Below are 11,597 nucleotides of genomic sequence, written 5' to 3'. Positions count from 1 at the left end.
CGCCTCTGGATAACCACACGACCTGCAGCAGCCAATCAGATCCCTGCTGAGTGTCTTGGCATGGTGACAGAGGTCAGAGGGTTCACTGACACACAGAAGGAGGAGTACTTCAGGAAGAGATTCAGAGATGAGGAGCAGGCCAGCAGGATCATCTCCCACATCAAGACATCACGAAGCCTCCACATCATGTGCCACATCCCAGTCTTCTGCTGGATCACTGCTACAGTTCTGGAGGATGTGTTGAAAACCAAAGAGGGAGGAGAGCTGCCCAACACCCTGACTGAGATGTACATCCACTTCCTGGTGGTTCAGACCAAAGTCATGAAGCTCAAGTATGATGGAGGAGCTGAGACAGATCCACACTGGAGTCCAGAGAGCAGGAGGATGATTGAGTCTCTGGGAAGACTTGCTTTTAAGCAGCTGCAGAAAGGAAACCTGATCTTCTATGAATCAGACCTGACAGAATGTGGCATCGATATCACCGCAGCCTCAGTGTACTCAGGAGTGTTCACACAGATCTTTAAAGAGGAGAGAGGGCTGTACCAGGACAAGGTGTTCTGCTTCGTCCATCTGACTGTCCAAGAGTTTCTGGCTGCTCTTTATGTCCATCAGATTTTCATCAAATACGGGTTCAATTTGATGGAAGAACATCAACCCAACTCCAAGAAGTCTGTATTTTTTAAGGAAACAAAACTAAAACGTGTCCATCAGAGTGCTGTGAACAAGGCCTTAGAGAGTCCAAATGGACACCTGGACTTGTTCCTCCGATTCCTCCTGGGTCTTTCACTGCAGACCAATCAGACTCTCCTACGAGGCCTGCTGACACAGACAGGAAGTAGCTCACAGACCAATCAGGGAACAGTCCATTTCATCAAGAAGAAGATCAGTGAGAATCTGTCTGCAGAGAAAAGCATCAACCTGTTCCACTGTCTGAATGAACTGAATGATGGTTCTCTAGTGGAGGAGATCCAACAGTCTCTGAGTTCAGGAAGTCTCTCCACAGATAAACTGTCTCCTGCTCAGTGGTCAGCTCTGGTCTTCATCTTACTGTCATCAGAAAAAGATCTGGATATGTTTGATCTGAAGAAATATTCTGCTTCAGAGGAGGTTCTTCTGAGGCTGCTGCCAGTGGTCAAAGCTTCCAACAAACTTCTGTAAGTTAAAACTTATATATTCCTGCTTTATGCATTTTGATTGAAAAAAACAAAACTACTTATGTTGACCTGATTTTGTTTTTCATGTCTTTTAATATGTTTTGCTTCAAAGCTAACAATAATTAGTTTTTTTCTGACATTGTCTCCTCAGACTGAATTACTGTAACCTGTCAGTGAGGAGCTGTAAAGTTCTGTCCTCAGTCCTCAGCTCCCAGTCCTCCGGTCTCAAAGAACTGGACCTGAGTAACAACAACCTGCAGGATTCAGGAGTGAAGCTGCTTTCTGCTGCCCTGAGGAGTCCACACTGTCAACTGGAGACTCTAAGGTCAGAATCAAAGTCCTGGGTTGGACTTATTTTTTCCTGGTGGAGCTGTATTATTGCTGACTGTGATTCTTAAAGTTAGATTTACTCAGCAGTTTAGTGATTTTCTTTCGACTCACTTTTTTTCTACTGATTAGTTGTATATCCATAAATGTGCTGATCAGAGATTTATCTCATTTATTAAAGATCCTAAACTCAATTCAATCAACATAAAGCAACTTGGTTAACTGATGACTGTGTGAAGTCTGCTTCTGTGAGTTACTAAGAGAACAAACATTGTAAAAGGTATTTATTGAATTTTCTTTGAAAGATTGCCAATAATTCTCTGTAATTAAAATGTTGTTTTATTTTTCTCCCCCTCCTCAACTGGAAATAACTAAATTGGATCAAAAAGCTGATCTTGTAAATTTTATGTGTGTGTTGTGTGTGTGCGTGTGGCCATGTATTTGATACATTGTGGGGACAATTTTCCTAACATATACTACCTTGTGAGGACCAACTGCTCCTTGTGGGGACCAAAGCCTGGTCCCCATGAGGAGAAATTGTGTTTTTGGGTTAGGGGTTAGGTTTAGGACTAAGGTGTGAATTGAGTTTAGGTTTGGTTTAGGGTTAGGTATGTACTGGTAATGGTTAGGGTAAGGGTCAGGGTTAGGCTGTAGTTAGGGTGTAGAAATGAATGGAAGTCAATGGAAAGTTCCTGCAAAGATAGAGAGACATAACGTGTATGTGTGTGCAGGCTGTCAGGCTGTCTGATCACAGACGAAGGCTGTGCTTCTCTGGCCTCAGCTCTGAGCTCCAACCCCTCCCGTCTGAGAGAGCTGGACCTGAGCTACAATCATCCAGGAGACTCAGGAGTGAAGCTGCTCTCAGCTGGACTGAAGGATCCACACTGGAGACTGGACACTCTCAGGTATGGAGAGATCTGCTGCAGACACACACAATGTCTGATAGAGGAGGAAGAACTGGAAACACGTTCTCTGTTCTTCACTCAGCTCTGTCTTTCTGCTTCATGCTGGATATGAGGCTTATATGAACAATCTGACAAGTAGGAACAGTTTTTCCTTTTTTTCCTAAAGAAACTCTGCTTGAAAGGAAACAGTAGATATTTGTGTTCTGTAGGCAGTCTCCAAGGTGAAGAGTTCTGCAGGAACAACTTTCTGTTAGTCATCATTTGTTCAGTTTGCACAGATCTCTGCATGCAAAAGGAACAGTTCCTTTGTTGATGGAATCTGTTTAAAAGCTTTTGGAAGTTTGTGTCAAATATGTATCACAGGTTTTAAAAAATGCAGTTCTCAGTTCCAGTGAATTCTTAGAATGACTAATAAACCACTTTATTCCAGCAAGAGTTTTCCTTTGTTTATCCTGGTTTTTGCCTCCCAGTATATACTTAGTTTTTTTGTTTTACAGACAGGAAGAATGAAACAATCTACAGTGTTTGTTATGTGTTTAAACCAGATGTTTGTGTCCCTCTCCAGTGAATGTAAACATCAGCATTTAGTTTCCTGAAAGGATCATTAATCACTCTTGGTCTTAGAATCTAGCAGTCAGTTTGAGGGCTCCACCTGGGGATGGTTGCAGCATCTTGTTGCAGTCATCAGCAATCAGCCATGTGCTAACTAGACACACTTACCTTGAAACATGAAACCATGTGAGTCTGAAGTCAACAGAACAAGGATTCAAATGAAGGAGATTCTGACTCCTTCATAGCAGAGGTCAGGACAGGTGAGCAGAGCAATGATAGTAAAAAAAATATATAGATCTTTAAACAAGTTGGATTTTACCAGAAATGCAGCAGAAAATGTTGAAATCTCTTTTTCAGTAGAATTGTGTTTTGTGGACATGTTAAAGGACCCGCTGTCGTGTTTTCTGTGTGGAACAGTGAATCATTTGATTTGTTCTCATACTGATCCATACTATACCCATCTGTCCTTAAATCTGGGATTTAAGGACAGATGAAGTGAAATGAAAAGAATGAGTTCAAATTGTGCTGGAACATGACAACCTCAGGACAGGACTAGAGATGGTCCATTCAAATGTTGGATTGTTCTTTTCTCAATGTAGAACAATGTGTGTATGAGAGCCATGTAATGTCCATGTTTGCTGAAAGAGACTGATGGTCTGACCCCCCTCCTCCTTTCAGGGTGGAGCCTGCTGGAGTCCGATGGTTGACGCCAGGTCTGCGGAAGTGTGAGTGTGTTTTTCCTTTGATTCATGACAACAACGCAGCAACATTCAACCATCTTCAAACTGTCACATCACTCATTCATGAGTCATCATCAAAGTGTCAATAAATGATCAGATGATGGAACAATAACTGCAGCTGGATTGTGTTTGTTTTCTCCATCAGATTCCTGTCAGCTCACAATTGACACAAACACAGTGAGCAGAAACCTCCAACTGTCTGACAACAACAGGAAGGTGACATATATGAAGGAGGTTCAGTCATATCCTGAACATCCAGACAGATTTGATGTTTCTCAGCTGCTGTGTAGAACTGGTCTGACTGGTCGCTGTTACTGGGAGGTCGAGTGGAGAGGAGACGTTCATATATCAGTGAGTTACAGAGGAATCAGCAGGACAGGAGACAGTTATGATTGTAGGTTTGGATGGAATGATCAGTCCTGGAGTTTGAAGTGCTCTGATAGTGGTTACTCTGTCTGGCACGAAAACAAAGACAAGTCCATCTCCTCCTCCTCTGTGTCTAACAGAGTAGCAGTGTATGTGGACTGTCCTGCTGGCATTCTGTCCTTCTACAGAGTCTCCTCTGACTCACTGATCCACCTCCACACCTTCAACACCACATTCACTCAAACTCTTTATCCTGGATTTACAGTCTGGTCTGGTTCCTCAGGTTCAGATTCACAGATTCAGAGTCTTTATTTGCCATCTATACTTTCACACCCAGTTCAGGGACATATGAATTCTTGTGCAAAGCTCGCCAGTCAGACACGATAAACATTTAACAGAAGGTGTAAGAAGACATTAGACAGTACATTTATTTACAATAAAGCTATAAAAAATACTTTAAACTATATGTTTATCAGCAAAGCTATGGAAACAGAATTTGAGCTCTGAAATGTCTTTAAAGGAGTTTAAATAGATTAAAAAATAGTGCTGTATATTATACTTCGGAAATATAGCAGCAAGTAGATATTGCACTTGAGAATATAGTTAATGTACATGTACATGTAAATGTAAATATGCATTGAAAAATAAATATTGTCCATGGGTGTTCTTGTTATTTACACTATACCATACAGAGTTCAAATTTGCCATCAATCTGACTGGCAGGGAAAAGAACTGCTATAAAATTTGCTCTTGTATGTGATAATACTGTCTGTTCTGCTTTTCCCTAAAATTGTATTTTGTTTGTTTGTGTGTAAGGAGAAAGTGGCCAGGGTGGAGTGTGTCATTCATGACGTGGCTCACTTTTTACATCGTTGTGTGTATACTGAGTCTGCGGATAGAAGGTTTGTACTGATGATTTTTTCAGCTGTTTTGACGATTCTCTGGAGAGCGTTCCTGCCCACTTGTGTGATGTTGCTGTACAAGACAGAGATGCCAGTGGTAAGGATCTCTACCAGCCCCCTGTAGGCCAGCTTGAGCAATCTGATGAAGTGCAGTTGCTTTTGGACCTTCCTCACCACGACAGTGTTCACTGATCAGCTCAGATCTGATGATATGTTAAGGCTTAGGGACTTGTGGCTGTCCACCCTATCCAATTTGGTCTGGCTGATGGTGAGGCGATGTAGGGATGGGGCCTTCTTGCTAAAGTTGACAATGAGTTCACTTGTCTTTTCTACGTTGAGGATTATATGGTCCTTCTCTCTGTTGGCCAGTATGCTGTTGACCACCTCCCTAAATGCGGTCTCATCTCCTCCCTTAATGAGGCCAAGGATGGTCATGTCGTCCACGTATTTTATGAATACTGCATCATGTTGAATTTGCAGTCAAGGGTGTACATAGTAAAAAGCTTAGGACTGAGACATCCTTGTGGTGTTCCAGTGCTAATTTTAAGCTTGGAGGAGACCATTTCTCCCATTCTGACAACCTGCGGTCTGTCTGTGAGGAAATCCAGAACCCAGTTGCAGGTGGCAGTCGGGACTGCCACCCCAGGTCGACCAGCTTCCCAATTTGTTCCCTGGGCCGAATGGTCAAGGAAGAGCATCCTGACATACTCTCTGCCACAGTCCAGGTACTGGAGTGTGTGGTGTAGAGCTATGGTATCCACATCATCCACTGACATGTTTGGATGATAAACAAACATGGAGAGGATCAATGTTCTCAGGAACCACAGAGTTTATGATGGGTGCACCACGCCAATGATAATGCACTACAGTTTTCGGGGCAAATAAAAAGTTTGCACTTCAGGGTCAAATATTAAACATCCTTGGAGCAAAAGTGTAAAATAACTTTAAAGTCAGTGTGCCATGATTGTTTTACCAGGGCAGCTGTTCCTTCGCTTGCCTTGCCAGTTCTCACTGTGTCGCGGTTGGCCCTGAAGAGCATGTAGCCCTCCGGTGTTAATGGCCCATCTGGTATATCCTCTTCAAGTCATGTTTTGAAGAAACACAGCATGGAGCAGTCCCATATGTACTGTTGCTCAACCAAATGTATCTGCAGTTTGTCCGTTTTATTGTTCAAAGATTAAACCTTTGCAAACAATATGACTGGTAGAGTTAACCTGCCTTTGCTAACAAGGTAACAAAGCTTTCAGTTCGAGTGGCATCTGCCCAGAAAACAAGTACCATAGCTGTTTATCCACCGTGATCTGTGACCCTGCTTATTAGCCAGCGCGTTTACGTCAGGCTCCGCTGTGGGGGAGGAGCTGTGGAGGGAGGGCTGTAGTGCAGAGCAGAGAGCAAGGGGGAGGGACCTGTAGGGTATGCTTGTTCAAATTTTCAGGCTAAGACTACAGTTTACTCAGAACTCCCTACTGCAGAATTAAAGGTGAAAGCTGGGATTATTCAAACACCAAACACCGTTTTTCTGTCTGTTTCCAGTCAAAGCTTCCCAGTGAATATCAGGATGTCGTGTTTCTCTGAAGCTCACTTCAACTGAGAGAATTCATTTCCCATTAGCTGCAGTCAGTTTGTTGCACATGTGACAAACTGTGAGATGAGAGAGGAACAACTAAGCTGAGATATTTACACATTATTGTCCATTAAACAGAGGTTTGGTGCAGCCAGGCTTCATCCCGATGTTTCTTCACTTTTTACTAAATATAGGACCTCTTATGATTTAGGCGTTCAAAACTTTATGAGATAATAAAATATCACACTTTTATTTGGATCACTGTCAATAAAATTTAAGTGAAAATCTACTTCAGTTTATTTATTTATTTATTTTAACTTTTCATCTAGCTTTTGCATATTTTGATCTGAACAGCTTTTTACATTAATCACTGATAAACTGGAGGACTCCATTCTCAGGGTCTGCTACTCATTTTGACTTTCTCTCCACTGATAGTAAAGTTCAGATTTTTTAAAACTGTTATGTTAAGGAGAACTTAGATTATGAGTAGGACTGCTGGATTATTCAGATGGCTGCTGATTACCTGACTTATTTATTTATTTTATTCATGTATTTATTTGGGTTTTTTAATACTATATTTTTATCAGCAATGTTTTATTAACTTAACTAGTTCAACAAATGTTCAAAATATGTCTAGTAATTATTGTAGCTGATCAGAAAAGACTATTTTTTATTTGTCTGTAAGCAAAATTTCTCATGAACTACTGGACAGATTTTTATGAAACTTCTAAATCTCCTAAATGTACATCTACGACTTACAACTTTTGGAGTCCAACCAATAAAAAATGGCTGCCACAGCAAATTAACCTTAGCAACACAAAAATGGCTATATTTCAGTCAGTTTTAGATTAAAAAAATTAAAGCTGATCTGAAATCAAATCTAAAAAAATTGACAATTTATGTATGTTACTTAGTCAAACACATCCACACAAAATTGACATAAAAGTTACATAAACTGTTTTTAGCATTTTAGTCAATAATTTTTGAAGTGGGTGATTTGTGGGGCGAAGTTCCGTCCTAGTTCATGATGAGTGCTGCGCCCCGACCGGCCAAGAACGCCGCTACTGTCCAGTTGTTTACTAGTGGAAATGGAAGAAAAAGCCTCTTTTGAACACAAAGAAATGCCAGAAGACTGTGGGAGTAATGGATAAACAACCATACCAGTATGAACCTGAACCGACCGGATCTCTAGAATCAGATGAAAAGTCTTCAGATTCGGATTCTAACGATTACCAGGGCTGTCAAGGCCAATAACAAACTGCTCTGAATCACAAACTGATCTCAGGCTGTTGGCCTGTAAGCAGCTCATAATTTTTAATGACAGCACGCGTTCACGTCATGTTTGAAGGAAAACTTCCTGTTTCTCCTATTCTCTGTGGAGATGTCCTCCTCCACATTTGACTTTCTTTTAAAGTTTTTTTTTTTTTTTTAACGTGTCCTGTCCGGCTGTGTGGCACTCAGAATTGTCATCTGAATATCAGGGTAAGGCCCAACAGATTTGCTTTTACAAGCAGAACATTATGGCTTTCACCAAGATGTCCCCCTTGGTAAATGAAACTTTATTAGAAATTGCTTTGGGTTTATTTTAATTATAATGGACACAAAGATGAGAAAGAAAAAAGAGAACGGGGAAAAGACATGGAGGAAAAGGTTTGAAGAGAAAAACCATAGAGATAAAACAAGTCAACACCCTGCGGAAAGAGAAAACAAAACAAAGAATCCACAACAACAAAAAGTATATGCAGTATATAATGATAATTATAACTTCAATGGAAAGTACACAGAGCCAGGTAATACTAGGGGGTATTTAGTGACAACCGCAGCCCAACTAAAGGTGTATCTGACAAACACCTGAATCTAGATATGTGTGTATGTGTATCTATATGTATCTACAAGGTTTCTCCTTAGGAATATTTGGTAGTGAGTGTGGGGACCCAGATCCACCCCCCAGGACATGAGGATGGCCCGAGGAAGAGCGGAGGCACGGACACACAGCGCCCCCCCAAGTCTGGAGCCCCGGGGGCCCCCTGCAGGGACAACTGGACCCCATCCAAGAGGGCAGCAGAGGCAAGCTCCATGTGACCCCCAGCAGCCACGATGCAGAAGCCCCAGGGGGCCGCAGTGATGAGCCCACAGGCAACCTGCTACGCCAAAGCAGATCCGGCCGTGGACAGAGACCTCGGGCACCCAGCCCCCGACAAGAGCCACCCACGCACCGGCGGGTAGAGGCACCAACCACCGGTGGGGGGTGTGATGGAGGGGACACTGGCCTTTCTTTTAAAGTTAAAAATAGTTGGCAAAAGGTACCGTTTTTTTGGCATGAAGCCAGTCCACATCACCAACAAGGGTCGGAGCGGTTCTTCCTTTGACATGATCCGAACCTGAGTTCTGATAATAATTCCCACATCGGAGCTGATGGATCCAAATCTGAGGAAGGTTTTTATCTTTCAGGAAGTCAAAAAAATGAAACTCTAGTGGTATTTTCTGGCCAGTTCGAACAATTAATTCCAGCAAACTGAACTATATTATACCGACTTTCATCCACTCACTGAGGAATCACTGAACCTCAGCGGCTCAGTGGAAGTCACACTTCCTGGGTGGTCATGGAAAAAGCAACAAACGCCTGAGTGGTTTCTTCAATATTCAGAATTACCAAAAAATATAATATTTTTATTTTAATAAAAAAAAATCTACAAAACACATTTTATGGCTATATTTTCACTGATGTTGGCTTCAAAACAGGTTTCAGTTCAGCTTTGAACTTTGGTATGATAGAAGCTGAGTCATCCCAAAAGATACTTCAAGCAATAACTGATCACATGAGATCTTCTTTTAAAACATCAACATGAAATGTGACCAGCTGTATGCATTCCTTTAAATAGTAACAGGCCTTTGGTTTTCTTCTGTGTGTTGGACAAAAAAATCTCTCACATCTCATTTTGTCAGCAATCTTGTCCATCAGAACATAATTATCATATTTCCACCAGCGAAGTCTGTTAATTTCAGATGAATTGTGATGATGGGAATTTTTCATTGTTTGTGAGAAAACAATTGAACTGTAAAATTATCCTCTAGTTTGATAAAAAAGTAAAAAATAAAGAACCCTGTAAAGCAGTAGCTGCTGGAGTCTTACAGTTTTTCTCAATTGTTTACACACATTTTCTGAAAGCATGCCTCTATTCTCAGAACTCTACACACAAATCAAGAAAACACACACAATGGGCAAAACCCTTCAATTCTTCTGCAAAACTAAACTTTACATTCAAAACAATGTTATCTCTTCTTAAAACTGTATTTTGTTTTCAGATGACACACATAAACCATCATATGAATAAACATTTATAAGAACCAGTTGAACACTGATGTGTTCAATGTAAAACATTTTGATCAATGGAAAACACTTCCTCTCCATTCATCAGAATGACTTAGGCCTTTTTTTGTTCAGTGTCACACTTACTACAGACAGTACATACAGAAGTGTGTTGTAAAACGTTTTACAGTAAAATATTGTTTTTATACTCAGAACACACAAATACACTGCAACAAATATATTTAATTTTTCCCACAAAAACAATGAACACACTGTACATCCCAACCAACACAAAGTTGCACATACAGTGGTCTACATACCAAACAGAAGAATTTACTGTATATAGTTACAGTAAACACTGGGCTGCATCCTCGCTTCTGTTTGGGACTGGCCACAGCACGTCATCCACATCACAATCAATGTTTTCCCTGGCCAAGCAGCGGGGGAAATATCATCTAGCATGGCGAATCCAGCCATGAAAAGCATCAACTGCTTCCTGTTGCCCTTTTATGCTAAACTTCTGATTGCTGATTATAAAACGATGTAACAGATGTTTGCCCATGTGATGAGTCAGTGTGCATAGTAGGGCAATTAACTTAGAATTTGGAATGGCAGTGTGTTCCTTGTGAAAACAAGAGATTTTCTTCATGAAAATTGTGCCAAATGCAGAAAATTGTGTGTAGTGTTTTGAAAAAAAGGGTGTTTTAAAACTGCACTTTCAGTGTAAAGCAGGAATAGTGCTTTTAGTTTCGCAGAATTGGTTCAGGGTGTCAGGGAGCAGGGGTTTGGGTTTTCTCTTTTCTCCACCAGAGGGAGCCATGGAGTCGGTCTGTGGAGGCCAGACCAGTTGGTGATTGCCCACACCTGTAACGCATGAAGACTCATCAGCCATGGGATAAGAGGAGATTGCCAATCCTTCGATGCCTGAGTGTCTAACCTACATGGTACTCTGAGCTGCTCCTCTGTTTTTTTCAAACTTTTTATATTTGCCCTGTCCTGACAATGAGTGACAATCTACCCCAATGTGTAAAGTTAGAACTAGGTATTAAATTGTCTGTTCTGATCTTACTCAAAGAAAAGTCCTGAAAATATGACAAGGAATGTCAGAAACGAGCAGATAAACACATTTATTTTATGGAAATCAATTTTATTTCTCCAAAAAAATTCATAATATCATTTCTAAATATCTCATTGCTTTTTATACATTTTAAATGCATATTTGTTTTTCTAATTCTTCTCAAAACATTTATGTTCATCATGTTGTTTTCAGGATACTGAGGGAAATTCCAAAGTTGCAAAAATGTTCAGATATTCATTTCTGAGATAAAAAATAAACACCCTCTGTCACTAGGATAGCGCCCTGAGTTCAACTATTTAGTAATACTTCCCTTGGTAGACTTTCAAATTCATTTTTATATTTACACCAACCCAAATATAAAACCCCAAAAAATCAAACAGTTTATCTTATCACTCTCTAATTTATTAGAGGAACGCCAAAATGATATACATGCTAAGTTTAACACAAAACAAAATAAAATCAGTGAGAGATCAGTAAACTTGGTTTCTTTAGACCAAAATATATCTATTTCACTTGGCTTAAACCCAAACCTAATTTTACAAGCACATTCTGCCCTTTAAAAAAATCAAAATTGTACACTTCTCAACTTTTCCTCTTCAAATTGAACCATCAGTTTTTACAGTGCACATGTAAGAACTTATGAACTTGTGGATCCACTTTTGAACCTACATCAGCTGGTGATATTAAATGACCTCCCCC

The 11,597-nt window shown here is 40.6% G+C and overlaps 2 protein-coding genes across 14 annotated transcripts in view; one reads left to right on the top strand and one right to left on the bottom strand.

The window, feature by feature from the left end:
- The window catches only part of LOC108242155 (NACHT, LRR and PYD domains-containing protein 12-like), a 608,460-nt gene that overhangs the window by 346,502 nt on the left and 250,361 nt on the right, over window positions 1-11,597 (top strand). For 4 of the 13 annotated variants that reach the window (XM_037973823.1, XM_037973824.1, XM_037973812.1 and 1 more), the window contains one exon: window positions 2,213-2,386. The exons of 5 other annotated variants lie outside the window; for them this stretch is intronic. In XM_037973823.1, coding sequence (XP_037829751.1) covers window positions 2,213-2,386 — 174 coding nt within the window. Of the gene's footprint in view, window positions 1-1,393; window positions 1,480-2,212; window positions 2,387-3,616; window positions 3,664-3,823; window positions 4,328-11,597 lie in introns of all 13 variants that reach the window. 4 more of the 13 variants (XM_037973813.1, XM_037973814.1, XM_037973817.1 and 1 more) reach the window with 3 other exon arrangements.
- The window catches only part of LOC108249966 (NACHT, LRR and PYD domains-containing protein 12-like), a 417,931-nt gene that overhangs the window by 377,858 nt on the left and 28,476 nt on the right, over window positions 1-11,597 (bottom strand). The window lies entirely within an intron of this gene.

This window comes from Kryptolebias marmoratus, linkage group LG23, assembly GCF_001649575.2.
Source record: "Kryptolebias marmoratus isolate JLee-2015 linkage group LG23, ASM164957v2, whole genome shotgun sequence".
Taxonomy (NCBI): Eukaryota; Metazoa; Chordata; class Actinopteri; order Cyprinodontiformes; family Rivulidae; genus Kryptolebias; species Kryptolebias marmoratus.
Note: the sequence above shows the minus strand (reverse complement) of the source record. Positions and strands in the feature narration are given on the sequence as shown.